The sequence below is a fragment of the Xiphophorus hellerii genome, chromosome 16, assembly GCF_003331165.1.
Source record: "Xiphophorus hellerii strain 12219 chromosome 16, Xiphophorus_hellerii-4.1, whole genome shotgun sequence".
In the NCBI taxonomy this organism is placed as follows: Eukaryota; Metazoa; Chordata; class Actinopteri; order Cyprinodontiformes; family Poeciliidae; genus Xiphophorus; species Xiphophorus hellerii.
The window spans coordinates 4,510,599-4,535,457 of record NC_045687.1 but is presented as its reverse complement, the minus strand read 5'-3'; the positions used below and the strand labels follow the sequence as shown (position 1 = coordinate 4,535,457).

The 24,859-nt window shown below is 36.1% G+C and overlaps 3 protein-coding genes and 1 non-coding gene across 5 annotated transcripts in view; 2 read left to right on the top strand and 2 right to left on the bottom strand.

The window, feature by feature from the left end:
- The window catches only part of kcnh6a (potassium voltage-gated channel, subfamily H (eag-related), member 6a), a 45,436-nt gene extending 41,992 nt beyond the window's left edge, over positions 1-3,444 (top strand). Inside the window, exons 13-16 of one of the 2 annotated variants that reach the window (XM_032587031.1) lie at positions 51-335; positions 1,039-1,219; positions 1,750-1,957; positions 2,792-3,444. In XM_032587031.1, coding sequence (XP_032442922.1) covers positions 51-335; positions 1,039-1,219; positions 1,750-1,957; positions 2,792-3,073 — 956 coding nt within the window. In that variant the 3' untranslated portion in view covers positions 3,074-3,444. Of the gene's footprint in view, positions 1-50; positions 336-1,035; positions 1,220-1,749; positions 1,958-2,791 lie in introns of both variants that reach the window. The other variant, XM_032587030.1, reaches the window with a different exon arrangement.
- Positions 1,262-1,333, bottom strand: trnac-gca (transfer RNA cysteine (anticodon GCA)). The gene has a single exon. It is a non-coding gene; the product is annotated as a tRNA-Cys (tRNA).
- A 5,113-nt stretch (positions 3,445-8,557) lies between the features above and the next one.
- On the bottom strand, positions 8,558-14,737 carry dcaf7 (ddb1 and cul4 associated factor 7). Its single transcript, XM_032587033.1, has 8 exons — positions 14,640-14,737; positions 14,355-14,553; positions 14,008-14,166; positions 13,038-13,149; positions 12,837-12,955; positions 12,190-12,399; positions 11,045-11,162; positions 8,558-9,885 (listed from the first exon to the last, which is right to left on the bottom strand). Exons 2-8 carry the CDS (start codon positions 14,490-14,492, stop codon positions 9,713-9,715), a joined length of 1,029 nt encoding a protein of 342 aa, XP_032442924.1. The 5' UTR covers positions 14,493-14,553; positions 14,640-14,737; the 3' UTR covers positions 8,558-9,712.
- Positions 14,738-16,017: 1,280 nt separating this feature from the next.
- On the top strand, positions 16,018-24,601 carry ccdc47 (coiled-coil domain containing 47). Its single transcript, XM_032588204.1, has 13 exons — positions 16,018-16,131; positions 17,559-17,854; positions 17,929-18,021; positions 18,187-18,361; positions 19,593-19,714; positions 19,783-19,848; positions 19,937-20,038; positions 20,126-20,236; positions 21,344-21,429; positions 21,514-21,572; positions 22,314-22,423; positions 23,760-23,927; positions 24,020-24,601. The coding sequence occupies exons 2-13, from the start codon at positions 17,567-17,569 to the stop codon at positions 24,098-24,100; spliced, it is 1,461 nt and encodes a 486-aa protein (XP_032444095.1). The 5' UTR covers positions 16,018-16,131; positions 17,559-17,566; the 3' UTR covers positions 24,101-24,601.
- The last annotated feature ends 258 nt before the right edge of the window (positions 24,602-24,859 follow it).

Below are 24,859 nucleotides of genomic sequence, written 5' to 3'. Positions count from 1 at the left end.
TTAATTTTTTTGCCTCCATCTTGTCTTGAGCTGCGTTTTTATCCGTGCAGATGGGATGGATCATGAGGACTCGTACCCAGATCAGTCGTGTCTGACGGTGAACCATCGGCGCAGAATGGTGGCCGGGTCTCACTGGGAGGATCTCTGCAGCAGCGCCAGCGTTTGTTCTCAGTCCAGTGATGAGGAAATTAAGTCTGTTCAACACAAGGGGGAGCTGTTCGTCCACAGTTCTGACACCAGAGACTACCAACCTTCAAGGGTCACCAGCCGGCCCAACTGTGGACCTTCTGCGCTAATGGGGCAGGCTGTGGATCTTGGAGGCTCTCCGTACTCAGGTACCAACATTGCATTGAACTTTTACAAAAAGTCTGATGTTAAAATCATAAAATGTAAGGTGTTTTGTCAGGATTTGATGTAAAAGACACAAAAAACTTCATAATTTTGAAGTGGAAGGATGTTTATCACCGTTTTCAGAATATGAATCTGCACTGCGGTTTATTTAAGAGTAATGGAAGCTGAGTACAAATTAAAACCCTTTTAAATTTTTTGTCATAACTCCACCTTTGTGCTTGTTTTTGTTGGCCTCAATTAAATATACTGAGGTTTTTTGGTTTTAAGGTGACATATTTGAAAAAGTTCAAGTGGTTTGAATGCTTTAGCAAAAAAACTGTAGCTATTCAGTTCTCTGTTATTTACTCATGTAATTATTTTTAAAATAATGGGGAAGGTTTTATTTAAAAACTACAAAATGGAACAGTTTAACCTATAAAATAAGTAAATAAAATATTAAAACCAAATCAAATGTTTATGAATGTCATATATGTGCAACGGCTACAAGAAAAAATATGTGGATTCAGTTCCATGTAACTGATTTGTCTAATCATTATAAAACAATTACAAAATCAAAGAATTAAAAATAATATAATTATTTTTTTTAAATAATGTACAAAGACTACAGAAGAAAAAAATGCAGATTTTAAATGAAAACCTAGAAGAAAATGCAAAGAACCACTATATTTTTCTTAAATTGTGCAGCAGCGCCCCCTATCAGTGTGTCAGGCTTGTACGGCTACTGGTCAGACCGCAGATCCAGCCAGCTGTCTGAGAACCAGAGGAGGCAGTCAGCAGTGAGATCTGGTTTTCTGCCTTCGTTCTGCGCTGAGGATCGGCCTCGGGAGCTGGAATCCAGACTGGAGCTCCTGCAGTCTCAGCTCAACAGGTATCATAGATCCGATTCAGGCTTCAGAATAATGAAAACAGAAGGGGGCACCCGGATTTGAACCGGGGACCTCTTGATCTGCAGTCAAATGCTCTACCACTGAGCTATACCCCCTGCTCCTCTGCTGTTTTACATGATGAACAAATTGGTGTAATAGTGCTTCTGTAGTTAAAACACTGCTGAAAAATTCAAAATGGTCACCACAGTTGTCATGGAAATTAATTTTAGCTATAAAATCATGTATGAATTTTGTATGAATAAGATGACAAAAGTCAAAAACTTATAATGGGACATAACGTTGATCCAAGCCAACATATTATGGCAATAATTGGTTTAAAAGGCTCTAAACTGGAGGCCATCTTGAAAAATGGCTGTCATTTTGAAATAGGTTTTTTATTCTCAAAGTGTCAGGTTTTTTATTGCAAATTCTTTTGCTTGTGTGCACACTTGAAATATTTGACTGTCATATTTAAATCATATTTTCTTTGCTTGAATCCATGATGTGACCTTATCCTTTTAACCCTTTCCAGGCTGGAGACCCGTATGACTGCAGATATTAACGTGATCCTGCAGCTCCTCCAGAGGCAGATGACCCCGGTACCTCCCGCCTACAGCGCCGTGTCGCCTGGCTCCCACCTGCCTCACCCCACGACCCTGTATGGCTCGGGAACCCCCACTATCCACATGGCTCCCCCAATCCAGCCGGGACAGATAGACGGCACCGCCTCCTTGCTGCAGGTATCAGAACTGCATTTTTATTCCTCCATATTGTGTATTTTAGTATAAATTATGTTCAATAATGTAAACAGGTCACCTTTAAGACAGGTGACCTAGTCAGATTGGACAGGGGACAGCATGATGCTGCCACCGCTGAATCTTCTGGCACGGTCCAGAGTCTGGTTCAGGCTGACGTCCAATGATAGTTTTCTAAGTTGCATCTTGAAGTTTTTGTCTCATCTTTTTTCATTTTTAATTTTGATTTGAGAAACACTGGAAAACACCAAATCCTATCAAATGTTTTTGTCCTCGTTTCTAAAGCAAATATCTTGGCATATTTTAAATGAGACAAAACTAACTTACAATTTCACATAACTTACGTATAATAGCTTTCTTGAGCCAATAATTCCTTAATATTGATTTTAAAAAAGTACTAATTCAACTTACAGATTATTCCACTCATAAAACATTTTTCCCGTTATAAATGAAACAATCTGCCAGTAGAACTAGTAGTTTTTTAATCAATATTAAGGAATTATTGACTTAAACAAGCTATTTCTTGCTGAAAAGTTACTTTTAAGTTAGTTTAATATTACACTCAATTTAAAATTTAAATTTTTAAAATTTTGCAGTGAAGATTAAATAGTGTCTCCAATTTACTTCATTTGTGTATTTGTACTGCATTAAATCCGAATAAAAGGAATTGAAGTTAGTGATTGTGAAAGTTAATATTTTTTGCAGCTTCATACAATGTGCAGAAAAACAAGGAAGGGCAAAAAAACCAAACAATTTAAATCTATTACAGCTGTAGCATTTAAACATTTTATCTACATCTGAGTATTTTTGTGTTTCCAGAGTCCAGATTCTGACTTTAAGCACAAATCTAGAGACTCCCTCTCCAGCGGCATCCATCTCACCGTGGCGTCAGACGACACCATGTCACCAGAGGCCGACCCGCCGCGGCTGCCCTCTGTTGACCGCACCTGTCCTCACTTCCTGTCCCCCAAAGTCCACGAAGTCCCCGGGCTCCTCGGCGGCAGCCAGCGCTTCCCCTCGCTCCCCGAACACCTGGAGACCTCCACAGAGATGCAGGAGATCCAGAGACACGTCTCTGACCCGGTCCTGCCAGGAACCTAGAGCAACCTGCTGCAAATGTAAAGCCATATTTTGCCCACATGGATCCCCATCTCACCAAATATTAAAAAATAATTATCCTCCCCTCCTGGTCGGAGGCTGCTGGAAAGCGAGGAATGTCTGAAAAACACACAAACTGCATCCCAGACTCAAGTTTCCATAATGGAAGGAGAGAAAAAAACCATGTTTGGGAAATATCTGCATTCACTTTGTATAAGAATTGCACATTTAGGCTCAATAAAGAAAAAAATGTATTTTTATACTGTTCTAGCTGCTGTTTGCATAAAGAACTCTGTATCTAGTTAATATAAAGGCTGTTGGAGTCAGTGTTACTGTTGTCTGTGTTAAATAAATTAACTGTCTGACACTGTAAATGATGAAGATTTTAACTTAAATCCCACATTTGTTCATGACACGAATCAGAAAAGTAATTTATGAGAAAACATGGCTGGGAATATAGTTAGATGTTTTCTGTAGAGGTTATTTTCTGGTCACACCTGCCAGAATACGAGAGTTTTAAGGTTACTCTAAAAAAATAAAGTTACAAGAATAAAGTCAAGATAACAAGGTAATATTACGAGAATGAAGTTGTATTACGAGAATAATAATGCTCTATTACTCTAGTAGTATTTTGACTTTATTCTCAATATATTATGATTTTAAACTTGTCATTTTATTGTACAACTTTTAATGAGGAAAGATAAGATAGCGATGGACAGCAGCCGTCAATCATACAGCAGGGCCGAGCTCAAATCGTGGCAGCGTCACTTCCGGTGACAGCCCTCGTGTAACCTCGAATTTGCGAGAAGGACCTCGCTGCAGCAAACAGAATGGGGCGGGGACGGACCTTTCCGTCAGTCCCATACCTTATTTGGAAATGGGACTATTGCATTCCGGAAATGAAGGGGGCGCTATTTTCATAATCACTAGTATAAATACCTTAAGACGCGGAGTTAAGAGGAACGGAAGAAGAAAGAAAGAAGTTTGAGAGGTTCTTCCTCTGATGTTCGGCTCACGATCAACAATGCAAAACTCACAAAGTCAACAAAAGGTATTTTTACCTTCTTAAATTTTTTCACATAGTAAATCAATACGCTTTTCTAGATTAGGTTGAAAATATAATTAAGAGCAAGTGAAATTCGTAATTCATACAGGGGAAGGCTAATTTTAGCATGTAGCATAGCTAATTATTATCCCGCAGGGCACCATTAGATAAAAATAGAAAAGTAGATAACATGTATAATTGAGAAATGTATTTTATGCTCAAACTGTTTTTTATTTTCATTATACAGATCCACGTATCTATTTGCAACATGAACATAAATATTGCTGTCCCCTTTGCTCATACAAGCTACAGAACCATTTAGCACAAACTGCTATGGTTCAACATAACGGTATGTATAACTACACTTGAAAAATATAAAATATGTTTTACATACTTACCAGTTTTCTAGTGTTTCTCTTTTATTTTTAAAGGTTGATCTTTTTTAAATATGTTTTGTACACCAATGTTAAATTTCTGGAAAGTCTAATATATTTTATAAACTAACAGCAGCCATTATAGTTGGGTGTAGTACCCAGATGTGATACTCTAATGACGAGTAGCACAACTTCAATATAGTTTTAGTAAGTAACTGCAATAAACTACACAAGTAAGAGTAACAAAGTATTTGGTGAAATGGCTATTATTAACTACTGTTTTACTGATCATAATGTGCAATGTGATTTTTTATTTTGTTTGTTTTTTTGTTATTTTCAGATGCCTCTGAATGTTCTTGAAGCTGTTCTCCAGGAGGTGATACCGGCACAGGGAGACTCAGCTTACCTCACCTTGGCATTGACCTGCAAGACCTTTCAAGCCGTTGTGTCTGAGCCAGTTTTCAGGAAGAAGACTCACTTTGACTTTTTTCACCTAAAACATGTGAAATTAGATTTCAACTACATGAAATCGATTTTTCATTAACAGGTGAGATCAACTGGGGCAAATTTTCAAAAAACATTCACGGCAGAAAACCGGATTCCTTTTGCGGTTGTAACGTGTTTTTCCTGCCACCGGTAATATAAAGACTGTGGGCTTCACCGGCAATGGAAGACGAGGAGAGTACCCTGGTTACTACTGTGATGGCCGACCTGGACACTGCACTGACTGTCAATACTGAATGCAAGGAGAATATTAGTTGCTTTCCTCAGTCTTTCACACATTTCAGTTGTCACACATTGTTCGTTTTTTTTGTGACAAGCCATTTTAAATCATTTCTGCTAAAGAATATTTGCCTTTTGACTTGTGCAGTCATCCTTTTTAATAATGTGTTCTTTCAATATTATTTACATTTTTGAATGTTCCTTTTGTTGTAGCTCAGTTGATTTACATTATTTAGTTTTCACAGAAATGGTGCCGTTTCCACACAAAGTTACATTGTGGCTGTAATTTGTTGGAGAGAGTAGAACCAATAAAGTAGTTGTAAATATATTGTAACAGCGTTATTTAACAATAGGATAACCTTGTTTTAAAAATTTTAAATGCAAGCAAAGCTAATAACTTGCAATATTTTATATGTGTAAATACAATGTTTCCTATACATTTTGAACAATGACTGGAATCAATACAAATTTTTTTACAAACCTGACATACAGCTAAGTTTATGTTTTAACAGTCAGAATCAACTTGGGGTTTTTTTGTAATAAAGCAAGCACATACAGAAACATATTGTTCGGTTACAAACAAGATTAAACGAGCAGAGCGAAGGTGTAGTCGGGGTGGAGGTGATGATAGCTCAGATGAGGAGCAGTTGCACACATCAAGCCGGACTTTATGAAGGGTGGAGGAGATGAGCCCGGCGCCGTTAGGCTGGGATGGAGACACATGATCAGGTGATTGGCTGAGCAGCTGAGATGAAGACAGTTATAGTTAGAATTTACACATTGGTTTAATTTATGTAACCAGTGACTTTATTCAAAAAGGTTTTCATACAGAAAAAAGATCATTCTCTCTGGCGGTTACCAGCGCAGTGTCTACTGCCGGGGTCCGAGCCCCAAAGATTATTTCTTGTCAAATAAACTTTCTAAAACCTACTTTCTCTCTGTGAGTCTTTCCAGATTGAAGCTACATTTAAAGTTTTAATTAATCTCTTTGGGTTTTGCAACAATTGGATATTTAAGGGTTTTATTTTATGAATCGATTGCAATTGATAGAATTGATATGGAATTTATAAATGGAATAGTAGGACACCAATCAGTTTACTGGTTGAACTGGAGTCCTTATAGCAAAAGTTTCCAATGAGACATTATGGTAAACAATGATAATAGCTGAGCCAGGTCACCTGCAACCAAAAATATTCTAGTTTTCTGAACTTCACTTGTTAGAAGTTCAAAAGTCCTTTGGTTTGTTTGTAAATTATATTCACAATGTGAATAATAAGAAAAATATTTGGCAAATAAGCAACAAAAGTGCTCTGTGAATGGACATACTAAGTTGGCCAAAATTGTTGACTAAATGTTTTACCGACCAAACCTCTTTACCATCTAGTTCTTACTTAATAAGCCAGAGGCTATTATATTTTAGATTTTAACTTATTTATTTTAAGAGTACCATTCACAACATCAAAATATATTATTTGAACTTCATTTGTTTATATCTGTTTTCTTAATCTGCGACGGACTGACGATCTGTCCAGGGTCAGCAGCCCTCATGACCCCACTATAGGGATCAATCATGATAATTAATGGATGGATAAATGTGCTCTTAATGTAATGTACATTTGTCTCCAAAATATTGATTTGATTCATGTTTTATTACTTTTGTTTGAGATAGATTGGGTGTAAGGATAGATAAATACATCTCCATAATGTTTCCTTATTGCTTATTCTAGATTGTTTGTTACTAATATAATTTTAAATAAAGGTTTAATAAAGATTTGGAAATAAAAAAAAGTGACTTACCACGTGACAGACATACCACGTGACATATCACGTTTTGTAGCCATTTTTTTACTATTTAATTTGTATTTTTAATGTTGAAAGTGTTCTTGGGTGTTTTAAAAGGCGTTGTCAAATAAAATACGTTATTATTAGTATAATTATTATAACACGATCGGTACAGGAAATAGTGTCACTAGCGCCCCCTTCATTTCCGGAATGAAATAGTCCCATTTCCATATAAGGTATGAGACGGACAGTGGTCCGTCCCCACCATTTCCATATAAGGTATGAGACTGACAGTTGTCCGACCCCGCCCCATTCTGTTTGCTGCAGCGAGGTGTACTTGGAATTTGCGGCGAACACTTTTCAAGGTAAGAAGATTAACGTTCTTATACATTATAAATAAGAATGATTAGAAAGATATCAAATATTGCATTATGAAGAAGGTAACTGCTACTAGTAACCATGGAGAAATTGTCCCACCGTGATGTAGCTCACCATTTATGGGAAAACTGGTTAGCATCTCGTCTTATGTACGTTTTTAATGCTGCTCCGGTGTAAAGGGTCACACTGTTCATGAGACAGTGATATAAATTATGTGATGTGAAATCTGGCAAAGTCGGCAATTTGATGAACACATCAGGAGGGAGGAGGTATGAGTCGGTTTCTAAGCTAGCTATTTCAAACTTTTGTAAATACCACCGACTATGAGCCTCAACTGGGTGTGTTACGTTCACAGACAAATTAGATTGACTAGAAAAAAATAGACGCCATGAATAAACTGGCAAAAACAACTTTGGAAAACAATTTCTGTCACTCTGTTCAACTCCCGTCCCTCACTCCCGACGTCCATCATGGCGGCTCGCTATTTCAAACTAGCCGCAACCGTCTCGAGTCTCAGAACGCAAGTGACGTAATCTGATCGCGACGTGTGCTGCGTTCCCGTCGTACTCGAAACCGGGAAATTCCAACTTCCCAGTCGAAAGAATCAACTGGAACTGGATTACCCAAGTCAAAAGTACTCGCCGACCGAGGAAATTAAATAATAATAAAAAAAAAAAACATAATTGAAAGTCATCAACTTATTTTTTGTTTGTTTTTGCAGGAAATATATTATTTATCATAGATCCGAAACTTTAAAAGTATTTTGCACATTTGCTGTATTAAAATTAAGGCATGTAGCTTTAAAATATTTTTGGGCTTTGTTGAACTAATTTATTCCCTGTTATAAGAACAGGATTTGGGTCACTATTGACAAATCAGCCCAAAGTGATATAAAGTTGTTATATTTTGCCAAATTTAATAAATTACATACAAGCTCATTTGGTTAAAGCAAAGTCATCTTTTCAGTAAAATTTCTGGATCAACTAAACTCATTCAAGTTTAGTTGTAAAAAAATATTTTTACTTAATATTTTTATGAATCCTACTGATTAAAAATACAAATTTTAATAAATTGGAGTTGGGGGCCAAAACAAAACCAATTTAAGAGCCACAAATGGCCCTCGTGCCACACTTTGATCACACCTGGCATAAAAAAATGAGGTTACATATTCCTTCCGCAACAAAATTTAATTTGTTTTTGAATTAATTTATTAGATACATAAAAAGGTAAACACAATAGGTAAATAAAACTAAAAGTTGGTTTTTAAGTCATGGGGAGGTTACAATTTATTAGAGCAAATTCAATATTAAACTTTATGAAAAAACACTACAACATGAACACTTGGCTTACCAACATCTTAAGTTTGATATATTTATATTTATGTACATTTTGTCTTGCAATGGCATGCTACAAGGACAGGACTGAAGACGACAAAATAAAGAGAGAAGCAGAAAGCTGTGTCAACTCATTTCAAACTTCACTCTAACTGAAGTAAAAATGCAACGTTTCAAAGAGTGAACGCTCAACAAATAAGAAGAGGATATTTAGGGAGCCATCGTTGCTCTGATAGACTTTAAATGTCAGCTGCAGAACAGAGGAACATCTTAAACTCCCACATTAGGTAAACGAGACTAGTATATATCGTACAGATGCTTTATTCACCAGTTACATGGTATGCATCCACAAGAAGGCTACGAGTAAATCCTACATATTTTCACTGCAAAAACAAAATCTTACCAAGGATTTTTGTAGTTTTTTGTGGAAATATCTTAATTAAAATTAACTTTACAACAAGATAGGAATTTATTTTAAGTCAATAATTTGTTTATATTGATTTTTAAAAAGTACTAGTTCAATTGTTTAATATTTTTCCCATATTACAAATGAAAGAATCTGTCACTTGAACTAGTAATTTTCTATTCATATTAAGGAATTGTTGACTTAAAACATGCTCATATCTTTCTGAAAAGTTAGTTTTGCCTTTTTTAAAGTGTACTAAGATATTTGCACAAAAATTTGATTAAAAATACTTGTTTTTGCAATGTTCTGCCACCTACAGCAGTTTGTATCAACCTCAAACTAAAAAAAAACTGATGAAATGCATGAGATCTAAATTGCTCCAAATTGTCTCACAGCTGGCAGAGAAGTATTTAAAAAAAAACCCTCAAGGAAACATCGACACTTTCTACAGCTGCTGAGCAAAAATAAATAAGAGCTTACATGTTATTAGAAGAGCAGATAAATGTAAACCAACTTCAGAGAAAGTTCACTCCTCGTCCTGAAAGCTGGAGGACGAGAACTACTGAAAAGTCCAAATGTGAAAGCTTGTTTTCTACGGCTTTAGACGCGCAGGATCTCCAGGCAGTTGTTGTAGCAGATGGCGATCCAGTCCGGCTGCGTGGACGCCCACTGAACGTTGTTGATCTCGCCTTCGGCGGTGTAGGCCAGGATGGGGTCTTCAATGGCGCGCGGCATCTGCTGGATGTCCCAGATCAGAGCCTGATGGTCGTCGGCTAATAAAAAGAAGGAAAAACATCAGGATATTTAAATTAAATGTGATCTGTCATGCTTAATTTAAAAGGTTAGGATTGGTTTATGGCAAGGCAAGGCAACTTTATTTATATAGCACCTTTCAGCCAAAGACAATTCAAAGTGCTTGTACAAAGAATATTTTGTATCGCCCATACAAAATATGTTTTGTATGGGCGATACAAAACATATTTTGCACAAAATCATTGTCACTTTAAATCCAAATGACCTGCTTCTGCCCCCCTACCCAAGTTCAACGTTTACACTCGCACGTGAAAATGGCTGCAAACACATGGACAAATATATAACCGTACATCTTTGAAAAGCAGAAGTGGAGCCTCCTGCACAACCAACAAAATTGAGCCAGTGGTTTTTGGATGGTAAGTCAACAACAAAACATTTGTCTTTTCCAGCAGCCATTATGAAGCACATAGAGCTGACCAAACATGGTAGAGCACTGTCTGGGTTGCTACGCAACGGATGGGACTTCACTCGGGGTGACAGGCAGTGCCTGCTGATTTGTGACGCTACATTCAGAGTTTTTCAAACAACAGCTTGGTGGGTTGTTTTTAAGTGCTTAGGTTGTTTTTAGTAGCAGTAGAAACCCAAATGAAAGCATAAAAATGTGCTAAACTTGAGCTATGCACAATAGATCCACTTTAACAATGGACTATTCAGACTTTGTGCTGTAAAAAAGTACTTCCCCCTTTAGGTTTTTCCTCTGTTTTTCAAATTAAATGTTTCAAATAACCCCTAAAAATTTCAATACCTGTCAAATGTAATCTAAGTAAATACAAAATACAGTTTAAACTATTTTAATGCTGACTAATCATGCTGGAGCTCAGCTTAGGTTGCTAGGTAACGGATGGAACTCTGCCGGGTTTACTAGGTAACGGTGCAGTGCCTGCTGATTTGTTACCTTACATTCCAAAGGTTTTTTGGAAATGTCAGTTTCTCTTCTGGTTAGCTAACAAAGGTATTCTTCTTTCTGTTTCTTTTGCCAAAAAACAACTGTGTGTGTTTTTTTTAAGTGCTTGGGTTGTATTTAGAAGAAGTATAGACCCAAGTGGAAGTACAAAAACCATGCAAAATGTAAATTTTGTGTAGTACATTTACCCAACAACATTTAACTTCCAAACTCACCTGCAGTGCAGATGTGACACGAGGAATGAGGCGCCCAGGCGATGCCGTTGACGCAGGCGCGATGGTTGTTGAGCCGAGCCACGGGAGTACACGGCACGCGAACGTCCAGGATCACAACCTGGAGAACAGAAATACGAATTCACGAGCTTTTTATTTACTGCAGCTGTTCATAAATACTGAACAATCTCCTCACGTAGGTAAACTTCTAACAGGAAGCAACAGAAATGTAAATGAATGTGCAGTTTCTTGTATGACTATATAAGCTGAAACGATTACTAAATATTCGTCAACTATTAGTAATAGACTAGCTGGAGTAAACGGGCCCTAAAAACATTATTCCCAGAGCCAGAATTATGACAAAGCTGTCTAAAAAATATTAACATTTTGCATTTAGGATTAAAATAACCTTTTGTAAATATGTTCTACCCAAAACTCCACAAGTAGAATGGTTTTAACTTCAAATTCTGGTAAATACCTATAAAGTATTGTTGGCTATCCAAAAATGAGTCGATAGATTAGACCTGCACTGCACTGATGTTAAGTCAAGCAGGAAGGGCTGAACTTTTTGTATATTGATTGAAAAATAAAGTATTGTTATGTAACTAGAACGTTTTCATCAATATTGAGGAATTATTTACTTAAAACAAGCTGCTATATATTATTGAAAAGTTAGTTGCAAGTTAGTTTTGTCCTATTTAAAGTGTATTAAAATATTTGCACTAGAAACTAATAGGGTTGGGCTTTTATTGTGATAAATAAGAATTTTCATTTATCGTTGTCACAATAAATTGCAATTAATGAAGTTTAAAGGCCCTGAAACTGTCCTTACTGTCAGGTTTGATAGTTTCACCAACTTCTCCACTAGTTGTTCAATATACATCAATAAATTTGAAAATAAAAGTTGCAATGTGCAATTTAGCAATACAAATGACACTTTTTTAATGTTTTTCTAAAAGCATTAATTGTGCTTTGAAGCTCTACGTCATTGGAAAGAGTCTAAATGAATCCCTGTTGGAACAGCGGCAGCAATACAGTTACCTAAAAAACCAGTAATAATTCTGTCTGTAAAATATTGTAATAGAACTTTAAGTCCATAAAAAAGCTATTTACATGAGATCACATTAATGATAAAAATGCAACCCGACCTCCATGCCGTCCATGGCCATGGTGGCCAGGTAGTTGGGGTCCTGTTTGTTCCAGCAGAGGCGGAGCAGCGGGTGGTGCTGGGGGTCTTCGTAGATGATGGTGCTGTGCTCTAGATGTCGGAGGTCAAACATGCGGACGGATCCGTCGGCGCCCACCGAGGCGAACATGTCTCTGCCTCCGCCCGCGCGGCTGAACGCGATGTCGTAAACCTGAAAACACACCACAGCGTTCCTCAACGCTTACATAGAAATTCATGCTCTGGCTTTAAATCATGATTCTAATAAGTTTTAAGTGATAACTTTTCGTTAAATGTTTGCTGTAATTTAGCCTGCCTTTAATATATTAAATTTTGGGACAGAAAATTACGTTTTTTTTGTTTTTTTTCACAATTAATTAATTAATTACTAAATTAGTTGACGGTTATTTCAATAATCGATGAATCAGCCCTTTATGTATATTTTTGTTGAAACACGAACTACAGTTTGAAGCTCTACGTCATTGGAAAGAGTCTAAATGAATCCCTGTTGCCTTGGAAAATAGAATAAAAATAACCAAAAAATTTAACCTGAAGCCTATTGACAAAAACAACTTTAGAGATCAACAACAAAAAACTAAATTTGGGTCATATTACAAATAAAATCCAGACCTCTTTGTCGTGAGCGATCAGCTGAGTCTTCACGTGTCCGGAAACCAGGTTGACTCGTCCCAACACCTGACCGGTCTCCAAGCCCCAGATGGTGCAGGTGGTGTCGATGCTGGATGTTCCTGAAACACACAAAAGAAATCATTTAAAGCCAATAAAAGATCAAATGAAAACTAAAGGAGTTTTCTTTATTTTATTTCCTACCAAGCAGATTGGGATCAACTTCGTTCCAGTCAAAGGAGGTGAGCGGAGCACAGAAGTCGGAGTTCTTGTTGTTGTTCAGCAGACATTCGAGGCGTGTTTCTGTGTCACTGACCTGCAGCATGATCAAGTACGATTTAAACCAGACCTTTGCCACAACTGACCGGTCTCAGACAGAAATTGCTCAAACATTTCTGACATTGATCTAAAAATTTCTCCGTTTTTTTTTTACTTTTCAAACTCTGAAATTTCCACGTTTTTTTTCTTGAAAATTTCAGAAATTAACCTTGAAATGTGCAACTTTTTTCTATTATACTTTTTGACTTTTCAAACTGAGAAATTTTCAAGTTTTTTCTCTAAAACGTATGAAATAAATCTCAATATTTAAAAATTTTTTGTAGCAATTTTCTTAGATTTTTCAAACTCAGAAATTTCCAAGTTACTTTCTAGAATATTTCTGAGATTAATCTGAAAGTTTCTCACATTTTTGTCCAGCAAATGTTTGACTTTTGAATGTCAGAGATTGCCAAGTTTTTTTTCTAGAAAATTTCTGAACTTGGCCTCAAATTATAACATTTTTCTCTAGCACACTTTTTTGACTTTTTAAAACTCAGAAATGTCCTTGGTTTTTCTCGAAAATGTATGAAATCAACGTCAATGTTTGGAATTATTTTCTAGAATTTTTTTAACTTTTCAAACTCAGAAATTTCCAAGTTACTTTCTAGAAAATTTCTGAGATCAACCTGAAAATTTCTGACGTTTTTTGACAAAATGTACTCCTCCTTTTATATATAATTTTCTTTTGTGAATTTAAAGTATATTTTAATTTGAGTATAGAAGGGCACTGATATGCCGTTGTAATTGAAAAATGCAGGTAAAGTCTGTAAAGATAAACATTTCTCCAAATTTATTCATTGCTGGAAAATATCCACACTCCTCTGATTTGTAGTAACTTTATAATGGTTCATCTTACCCTCCATATGCGCAGGTAGTCCCCGCTGGTGGCCAGCAGGTCTGGGTAAACTCCTTTGGTGTCTGGGATCCACATGATCTTGGTAGTGGGGTAAGGATGATCAAAGGTGTTCCTGCAGACAAACTCTGAGCTCTCTTCCTCCAAACCAACCAGCTGAACCTGAAATAAACACAGACAAGCTGGTAAAGACGGCAAACCCCCTAAAGAACACGACAACTGGACAAAACATCACCTATAAATTTGTTATTGAAGGCAATAGCACAATCAGAAGTGATGTTTTGAGCCTCGGTGCGCAGGGAGGTTAGCATTAATCTGAAGCTAGCTGCTAATGAAAACACGCTGCGCACCTTGTTGTTGTATTCCTCCACGAAGCTCCCCAGAGCCAGCCGAAAGCGTTTGTCCGGGCGGACGCTCCAGTTCATGGCATACACCGTCCATGGCGCCTCGTATTTGTAGATTTCTTTTCTTTTCCCGTGAAGAGACATCCTCTCCCGAGCTGCGACTCTTGTCTAGGCAGCTAACCTGCTAACTGTCGGTGAAGTTAACCTTTGAATAAAATACAACTAATTAGTTTCACTTAGAAGAATAAATACAAGGATGTCGATCGAAAACGACTGATCGATGTAGATAACCTCAATGAAGACGCGATTTTTCACCACTTCTGCTAACAAAGGGTAGCATTTTTCGTTGGGGCCATCAAATCATCAAGTTTTGAGGAACGCGATCAACTTCCGGTAATTATTTTCGAAATAAAATCAACAATGCGTTTAAACTCGACATTCCCGTTGAAACTCCAAATGAAGTACTAATGTACCCCCAAATTACATAAATATGTCTTATTCGTTTTAAGTTGTCTTAGAACATGTTATTGTGTTGATAAAAGACGTCATTATCATGGCAGTTACGTTACTGCCTTATTATTTTTTGAAAAGTATTTACTTTTTTTTTTTATTTATTCATTTTTTTTATTTACGTATTTTTTTTATGAGTCTTGAAGGTTTGTACCGGAAGTATACGTTGTTTAGTCCAACTTCACAAACAGTTATAGTTTCTTATTGCGACCACAAGAGGGCGTCTGTTTACTGTTCCTGGTAGCATTACCTTATTTAGGAGTTTTATTTATAACGATATGCGGGTGTGGACAATGAGTGGAAGCACGATTTGTTTAAAATATGTTCTAGTTCTATAATTCTGTAAAATATTGTTAATTACATCACAAATTATCGTTTGTACTTTAATCAAATCAGTTTTAAAATATGCATTGGAAATCTCTGGTTGCCACAAATGTTACTTTTTTGAAGTTAGTAGTATAGTATAAATAAACTACATTGATTTAGAAAATGGTTTACACTGAAAGAAAATGTCTGTTTCTTTGTAATTGCCAATAATAAACATGATTATAATAAACATGCCAATAAAACGTGATTCAGTTATGAAATTAGTTAGAGATTATTACTTTATATTGAATGTAAATTTAGGTATGATGCTAGTGGCACTTAAAGAAATTAATCCTAATGTATTCATTTTTTAAATTGATGCTGCTATTCCCCAAACAACACTTTAAAATTGAGACAGAATATGTTTTTGAATAATCATTGCTTTTTCATCACTGCTGCTTTGTTTAAAATACAACCAAACATAATATTATTAACGATTGGTTTTCAAGTGTTACAAATACAGCTAAATGGTGAAAGATCCATTTTCTCTGCTGTCCTAAAAGTGTTCACGAAAAAATATTATGATAATAATAACTATATATTCATTATTACATCTAAAATATTTTGTAATGTAAAGTAACCCTCCAAGTCAAACATGCACAAAAATGTAACATTTTTAAAATGTTTACAGGTTTAGAGTGTTACTGATAAATACTAACATTCCCATTTCTTAGTTGCTCAACATCATTTTAAAAATTCAAACTCAAAATTGGAAATAACGTTCGTAGTTTTGGACACCCGTATGTTAGCATCACTAGTCCATAAGGGATTTAAAATGTTTTATTTTGAAAGGGTTGTTCCTGCGTGGACAGGAAGTACCCTGCTTTAGGTTCAACATCACGTCAAGGACAGTTCAAATTTCTTATTCATAACCAGCTTTACCTTTATTGACACTGTTAGAAACCAGGTAAGATACTTGTTCACACATTTAGTCTTAACCGGGTCGTTTGTCCCTGCCGTGTTAAGGAGAAAATGGACAGATTTCCTCTCAGGTCTTCGGTTTGAGAGTTAGTTAGCCCCTGTTAGCATGCTAATGGTAAACGTGCTAACAGCGAGTGAGAATTAGTGAGTGTAAGTTGGGGGATGGGTTTGGTTTACTGCGTCTTTGGGGTTTTAATCCACGTCATTAGCCAGTTGCACATTTTTAACTAGAACTCCACTACAATTTCAACAAGTTTGACAGCTAATCGATTTAGCTTGTAATCAAGCTTGTAAACACGCTAAATGCAACAGTACTAGTTCAGGTGTGGCCACAAACTGTTACTCCAACTGGAAGTTTGTCCGAATAAGTCGGCACTTAAACGGTTAAATATGTACTTCTTTTTATTCGCGTTAATTAAAAAAATTAATTTATAAAAAAATCAGTGTGGTGACGAAACATAGTAGCAGTTTTCCTTCGTTATTGTCTACTGAGCGTCAGTTGTCAGGGATGTTTTCCACTTGGATTTGTTATGTAGACGTTCGTCAATTAATCGAGAAAATATTTATTCAGTTTTTTTCAGCAACGAAGCAGTTATCTACATTAGGATAGCATTTAATAACAGAATAGCATTACAATAGATAGGTTTGATAAAGGAAAACAATAAAAGGCATAAATATAAATTAAATTAATGATGTTTTAGTTTTAACCTTCATTTCAAAGGAAATAAGTGTTTCAGCATTTTTGCTACTTTCTGAAAGTTTGTTTCAGATTAGTGAAGCATAAAACTCAAAGCTGCTTCTCCATGTTTGGTTTTGATTCTTTAGAGAAAGCGATCAGCCACTATAATCTGGTTTCATAGTTCAACACATTCATAAGCTAAAATTTATTTTAGTTGTGGCATTCATTATTATTTGATTGGAGTTGACAGAGTAATATTTATTCACTCTACCTCACACAGTTTCTTCAGATCTTTCAAATTGTGAGAAAATCTTTATTCAGATTTTCTGTCAGATTTTCTTATATCTCATCTCTAAATGTTTCTTTTCCTCTCATACATTACTTCCTTTTTCATTTGGGTTTAATTTAAACTCACTGTGACTTAATACTTTAAAATAAAACAGTTGTGTATGAGGAAAATAAACCCTAGATCGTGATATTGTAATGATTGGTACATTTCACCAGCGGCAGCAAGCTTTTGTAACTTTTTCCACTTCAAATTAAAGCAGTGCAGGATTTCTCACACTGATTCGGACGATTCTTTTGCAAATGATGCGCCGTGTTTTGTTTTCAAAGCCAAAGTAGTAGTTTTTCTATTCTCTGATGGGTAAAAGCTCTTGTTTTGGAATGGGTTTGTAATTTTCTGCAACGTTTTGTGAAACTTTATTTTGTGTTTTTACCCATATTTAATTCAGACTGCAGCATGCGAAGTGCGTTTTTCCTCCTGGTTCCCACACTGTTGCTCCTCCTGGCTCTTCCTGCCGCCAGAGGACGTTACAACGACGACTTTGACGACGGGGAGGACCTGGCAGACTTTGACGACAATGACTTCGCAGAGTTTGAGGACATGAATGATGATTTAACAGCTGAGGCGGAGACGGCCCCACCGCCACGCGTCTCATCACCTTCCTCACAGACTGAAGACGACGAAGATGAAGCCACCGTGGAGCTGGAGGATGGTCAGGATGGTTTCGAGGACTCCGACACACAAGTACATTACCTTACCATTTATTTAAAGGGTATTTTTATCATTGGAACCATAATTGATTGTAATTTTCTTCCTAGGACGAAGATATGTACAGCAAATATGACAAGGACGAGTTTGAGGGGATGGAGAAGACGGGCCACTCTATGAAGGACCCGCTCATAATCCACACGGTAAAACAGGTTTAAAGCTTCTGGGAGTTAATTCAGCTGTAGTTTATGATACCAAGAGCTTACATTTTAGTCTAATTAATCCTGGGACGTGATTTAGATACATTTCTGATGGTCAGATGTTGATCTGCAGTGTGATTTATCCGTCTGCATGTTATGTCTCTGCAGGTTCCTGCACACCTGCAGAACAGCTGGGAGAGTTACTACATGGAGATCCTGATGGTGACGGGTTTACTGTGCTACATCATGAACTACATCATAGGCAAGAACAAGAACAGCCGGCTCGCTCAGGCCTGGTTTAACTCCCACAGGGAACTTCTGGAGAGCAACTTTGCACTTGTGGGTGAGTCTGTCCGTCTTTTCTTTGAATCATTAAACTCCCTGCAGGATCTATTGGTGCACAATGGCTTGCAAAAGTATTCCTCCCCATTAAAATAAAGTATTCCTCCCCATTAAAATAAAGTATTCCTCCCCATTAAAATAAAGTATTCCTCCCCATTAAAATAAAGTATTCCTCCCCATTAAAATAGTCCATTTATTGTTTTGTTTTATTAATTTTATGTATTAGAAAGGAGTGCATAGCTCTGATGTGCAAGGAAAATTATACATGAGTTTTCCAAATTTACAAGGACTGCAACTAACAATTATTTTAGGTATCGATTAATCTATTGATTATTTTGACAATTAATTGAATGAAAAATTGGCACATTCTTCAGATTTTTTTAAAATTAAATAAATAAATATTGTTTTTAAAAACTAATACTACATAAAATAAAAATTAATTTTTGCTTAGTTTATTTTTTATTTATTTCAAGATTTGTTTTAATTTTTAATTGTTCATTTCATAATGGTGTTTTTTGTGACACTTATTTTGTAAAACTACTTTAAATATTTTATGGGCTTATTTTTTTAGCTCTGTTTTTTTTTTTGAAATTCAAAATTTATTTATATTTTGTTGAGATTTGATTTAATTACTTCTCTGGATATGTTGTTCTTTTAGCAAATAGTATTTTTTTAGTCTGTATACTCAAGTTAACGATTAATCAATTACCAAATTAGTTTACCATTATTTCAGTAATTGATTAATCACAATTAATACGATTAATTGTTTCAGCCCTAAAATCTGTTGATGCTCATTTTAAAAATATTTATTTAACTTCATTTGGAAGAAATCCTCAGTTCACAATAGTTTGCATTGGCATATTTTACAAACCTTTTCTATATTGAAGAGTGGCAAGAAATCTTTTTTTAAAGAAAGTTAGAATAAATCTGTTTTGCTATAATTCATACAGGGAACACAGCAAACATGTAGAAAGTACGCTCCCTTTTCTCCTGGATAACAAATTAACCACCTAACTTCAGTGTGATCATTTAGACCAAATCATATTCATGCGGTAGAATGGCCCAGTCAAAGTCTAGGTCAAATTGAATCCAATAGAATCTGTTGCAAAATTGGAAAATGTAATTTTCCTTCCACTTCCCAGTTATGTGCTGTTTTTCTGTTGGTCAGTCACATAAAATGTATCCCCCATTCGATAGATTTAGTGTTTTCTTGACATTGATCTGCACTCTAGGCGATGACGGCACCAGTAAAGAACCTGTGAGCACTGGGAAGCTGAATCAGGAAAACGAACACATCTATAATCTGTGGTGCTCTGGCCGTGTGTGCTGTGAAGGAATGCTGATTCAACTCAAGGTATTTGCTTACAACCATTTAAATCCTCCCCTGTCTGTGTTTTCTGAACCTGCTGCTGGTTGTTTTAGTTCCTGAAGAGGCAGGACCTCCTGAACACAGTGACCAGGATGATGAGGCCCGCCTCTGACCAAGTGGTAAGCGTTTCTGCTGCAGCAGATGTAGAAACGTTTTTGCTTCCTCTGAGCAGAGCTTTAGCTATGCTGTCTGGGTTTTTCTCTGCAGCAAGTCAAAGTGACGCTTAACGACGAAGACATGGACACTTTCGTCTTTGCTGTGGGCTCTAAGAGAGCCATGGCTCGGCTGCAGAAGGAGATGCATGACTTGGTGAATAATTTTGTGATTAATGTTTTTTCTGTTGACTCATTTTTGATATTTGAAGTGACAATATTTTTTTGTTTTTTGTTTTAATAGAGCGAGTTCTGCAGCGACAAGCCGAAGTCGGGGGCAAAATATGGGCTTCCAGACTCCATGGCAATTCTCAGTGAGATGGGGGAAGTAACGGATGGTGTGATGGATAACAAGGTGATTCTTCTAATTACTACTAGGGATGGAAACAATCAATTTAGGATTAATTGTAGATTAATGGATTAATAGATTTAAATTAGTTCCACTCGATTAACTAATAACATCCCCTTAGAACTTCTTTTTGTTTTGTAGTTTAGCCTCCGTCCAGCAGGGGGCGTCTCTGGTCATCCTTAAGAAGAGTCAAGTTGATACAGAAATAAATATAGCAAGGCATGCCAGAATGGGAAAGAGGAACGGTCCCAATTACGTAGCGCATTAGGGCTGTTGTTACAACTTTTGGAGCTCAGAGAATTTCCTAGTTTTTCTACTAAAAATTTGACATTAATCCCAAAATGTTTGAGTTTTGTGGCAGAAATTTACTCCATTTTTCTTTTCTTTTTCTATCCAGAGCGGCCCTAATTGTACCAAACAGAATCTGCTATTGGATGTAAAATGCACTTTGTTCTGTTCAGTTTTAAAATATAAACACTTACAAATTGCTTAAGTTTCACCTTAATCTCGCTCTTGAATCAGCTTCAACTTCTCATTCAAAAATGTACTGATGTGATGACAGGAAAACGGAAACATTGTAAATAATGAGGGGAAAAAAACACGATGCTAATAAAAAAGATTGATTTTGATGTCTGTTATGAGTTAATGCACTTCCTGAAGCGAATATTTAACATTCATACAAGAGAAACCACAGATGGTACTAAAATATGAATGTCTCTGTTCATGGAGAATTATTTGCTTCATCTTTTATTTTTCTGTTCAGCAACCTAAGAGGCTCCTGTTTTGTTATATTTTATAAAAATGTCTAATTATGTCAGAAAACCTGTTTATTTTCTGCTAAGACAGAGCTGACACAAAATAATCTTAAAACTTTTTTTTATACTTCAGCATATTATGAAAAATGTTGCACTTTATGTTATGTAAATATGTTTGACCATCTGGATACAAGAGAAAACTCAAGACTTTAAGAAAATATCCGCTTATCAATTAATCATTACTCAGTTGATTGGATCAGCCAACTTTCAGTTGACTTATTAATCGATAACTTGCGTCCCTAAAGTTTAAACTCAACTCTGTAACTCAAGTTCTGCTTTTGGGCTCTTCTCGTTTCAGATGGTACACTACATCACCAACCATGCTGACAAGATCGAGTCGATCCATTTCTCGGATCAGTTTTCTGGTCCAAAAATTATGCAAGAGTGAGTATTTAATTATCGTTTGTTTCTGGAACAGAACCTCTTTCTGATGCCGTGGTGCTGAATGTTTTCGTTTTTGTTTTTCAGGGAGGGTCAGCCGTTAAAGCTGCCTGAGACCAAGAAGACTCTACTGTTTACATTTAATGGTGAGGAATTTTTCTACTGTGTTCACTTGAACACTACATTATAAGTTTAATGTTTCATACCAGATCCAACTTCCAATTTTAATCCAGTTTTTTCTTGCTTTCTCTTCTAAAAAAAGGCAAATGACAGAAAATATTTTCAGAAAGTGGCTTTTATTTTAATCATCCCTTTTGAGTTTTACAACGGAGTATTAGGGCCAGGCTATGAAAACTTTAGCTTAATTACAAGAATATAGTCACAATATTAGCAGAATAAAGATGCAATTTTAGCAGCAGAACGTCTCAAATTTATGAAGACATGTTGTTTTAATAAGAAAAATGTTTGAAAATAATTTTTCTGTTGTTTTCATGTTGGAGTCTATCAAATTACTAGTTAATTCTTCTAATTTTACAACTTTATTCTGGTAATATTATGACTTTACTCTAGCATTTTGTGACTTTATTGTTATGACTTTATTCCTGTAAAAAATAAAAATCTTAGCCTGACCGTTACATTTTATCTGACCTCAAATTCAAAATAAATAGAAGCTATAAAACAAAACAAGCTTGTCAAACAAGATGGCTGACTTGGGCGTGCTGACATCACTCGTAACTATGGAAACCCAGTGAGAGCATTAGTGGGGGGGAAAAATCCAGATTTTCCAAATTCCAAAAATTCAATGAATCGCTAAAATCAATCTGTGTGCCCAGCCGTCCTACACGCTTAAAGTTATCCTGAGTTTTTCTGGATATTTCGCTCTGCAGTGCCTGGCTACGGCAGCACGTCTCCCAAAGACATGGACTCTCTGCTTCCGCTCATGAACATGGTGATCTACAGCATCGATAAGGTCAAGAAGCTCCGTCTAAACAGAGAGGTGAGGGAAACGCTCTACTAACTATTAGTACAAAAGTTATTCATACAAGAAAACACGATTATTCCAGCTTTTAAAAGGACTTTTCTCTTATTGATGCTCGGAAAATGGAGCTGAATTTAAATATTTTACAAAATATTGGCACTAATTGTTTACTTTAAGCACCTTTGGGTTTCCATATTGACCGGATTTTGAAAGTCAGAACTATGAAATTAGATTGTAAACATTTTTTTTCCAATATCTTCTGCCATTTCACACAATTAAAATCTGATCGGTTTGTTTTTCATCTTCCTCCAATATTTTCCTAATTTTTATGAACTGCCAAAATTGTCCGTTTTTTTCATCAGAGTTTGACATCCTGTGCAGGTTTAAAGTTTTTTGTCTCGTTCTCTTTTAGGGGAAAAAAATAGACGGAAAGTTTTTGTTATTACAAAATTAACACTTTTTCCATCAATCTGGAAATGATATTTGTTTTCAGCCTGATGAACCGCAGTGTGTCAAGGTTTAAGGGATTAAAAGAAAGAAACCACAAATTTTAAGCTTTGTAAAAGTATTAAATATATTTGTTTCTTCATTAAACTGTAATGGGGACATATTATGCTAAATTCACATTTTGCACATTTTACTGGTTTCTACTGTTAATAAAAGCAACCCGGGCGATTAAAAAAGAACATCCAGACAGTTTTTGGCAATAAGTTGTTTTTTGTTGTCTGGAAAATGAGCTTTTTCAAAAAATTTACTAATGTAACGTCATAAATCAGCAGGCACTGCTCGTTACTTAGCAACCCAAGTGGAGTTTTGCTCGTCACCTAGCAACCCAAGCAGAGCTCCAGGGCGTTTGGTCAGCTGGTTTTACCGCTTTATGCGCTGTACAATGGCTGCTGGAAAAAACAAATGTTTTGTTGTTGACTTACCATCCAGAAACCACTTGCTAAATGCTTGTTGGTTGTGCAGGAGCTTCCACTTCTGCTTTTCAAAGTTGTACGGTTGTATAATTGCGCATCTTTTTCCAGCCATTTTTATGTGCGCATGTAAATATTGAGCTGGGGTGTGTGGCCAGCAGCAGATTATTTGGATTTAAAGTGACAGAGGCCCTAAAAGAAGCTCATTCTCAACTGACCAGAATAAATTCTCATTTTCTAAAAATAATTTTTTGCAAAAAAAGTCATTAATTTGTTTGTATAGACCATAGGCCTATCTTAATCTGTCCCAGGAAACATAATAACTCGCCTTTAAAAACACAAAACCTCCTAAAAATGATAAAGCCACAGCCAAAATTATTCTTTAATTATATATTTTAGGAGGTACATGGTTTTAAAAATCCTCTTTGTGTGTTTAGGGAAAGCAGAAAGCGGACAGAAACCGGGCTCGCGTTGAGGAGAACTTCCTGAAACAGACGCACGCTCAGCGCCAGGAAGCAGCCCAAACCCGCAGAGAGGAGAAGAAAAGAGCCGAGAAGGAGAGGATCATGAACGAAGAGGATCCTGAGAGACAACGCCGTCTGGAGGTCTGAAACCTGCCTTTAAAAAAACACACAGATGTTTTGTTTCAGTTTTGAACTTTAGCTATTCTTTCGTCTCCTCCCGTTTCTTTATGCAGGAGGCAGCGCAGCGGCGTGAGCAGAAGAAGATTGAGAAGAAGCAGATGAAGATGAAGCAGATCAAAGTGAAAGCCATGTGAAAGAGAAAAAGCATTCAAGCACATGGAGAATCAGTGCTTTGCTCAGCTTTTCTTCCTGATACTGCTATTCAACTTCCACAGTTTCTGCCAGAAATCTTCCATCAGACTCTCTGATTGTGTCGGGCCTTGCTGTTTGTTTCACCTGCTGCTCCATTTGATGAGATTAAAACACAAAAAACGGAGCAAAATCCGTCAAATGAGTCTCTAGTGGGCATCAAGTTTGTTTATGTTTTAAACAGTTTTCAAATGTTTGTCTGAAAAAAGCCTAATGATTGTTTTTAAACAGGTTGCTGGTGAGCAGGACACTACTAGGGGTTATTGAGCCACATTTTTAAGGGACTGAAAGCATTGCTGTTATTTCATTGGTAATATATTAGCATTATTGTAACCTTTAAACGATAATGTCCAGGAAATGTTTAATATATTTGAAATAAGTTTCTGTCAGGCTGTTTCTAATTGTTATCTGAGCAAACAATAAATGCACTGAAATCTTTAAAAATATTCTTTTTCCCTTTGTCATATTGCAATTGTTTCCTTTATAAAAATATCAAAATGATATATCAGGTGTTTTTTAATGTTTTTTTAATTATTTTATATCGAATCCATCTGGAAGTTTTGCCACAATAAAGCTCAGGTTCATGCTAAACAAGCAATTAGCATGTAAATTGTAGATTTTTATTACTTACATTTCTCAATATGGGTGCTAAGTAAATTTCCTTGTTTAAGATACTATAAACTAATTCACAAAGTATATAATGA

Bases quoted from the DNA above. Each gene is read 5' to 3' on its own strand.
- dcaf7 (XM_032587033.1), bottom strand. From the start codon at position 14,492: ATGTCTCTTCACGGGAAAAGAAAAGAAATCTACAAATACGAGGCGCCA. The intron at 12,956-13,037 runs GTAGGAAATAAA...TGTGTGTTTCAG, and splicing joins AGTTGATCCCAATCTGCTTG to GAACATCCAGCATCGACACC. The intron at 9,886-11,044 runs GTGAGTTTGGAA...TCTTTTTATTAG, and splicing joins GTGTCACATCTGCACTGCAG to CCGACGACCATCAGGCTCTG.
- ccdc47 (XM_032588204.1), top strand. From the start codon at position 17,567: ATGCGAAGTGCGTTTTTCCTCCTGGTTCCCACACTGTTGCTCCTCCTG. The intron at 18,022-18,186 runs GTAAAACAGGTT...ATGTCTCTGCAG, and splicing joins ACCCGCTCATAATCCACACG to GTTCCTGCACACCTGCAGAA. The intron at 23,928-24,019 runs GTCTGAAACCTG...TTCTTTATGCAG, and splicing joins AGAGACAACGCCGTCTGGAG to GAGGCAGCGCAGCGGCGTGA.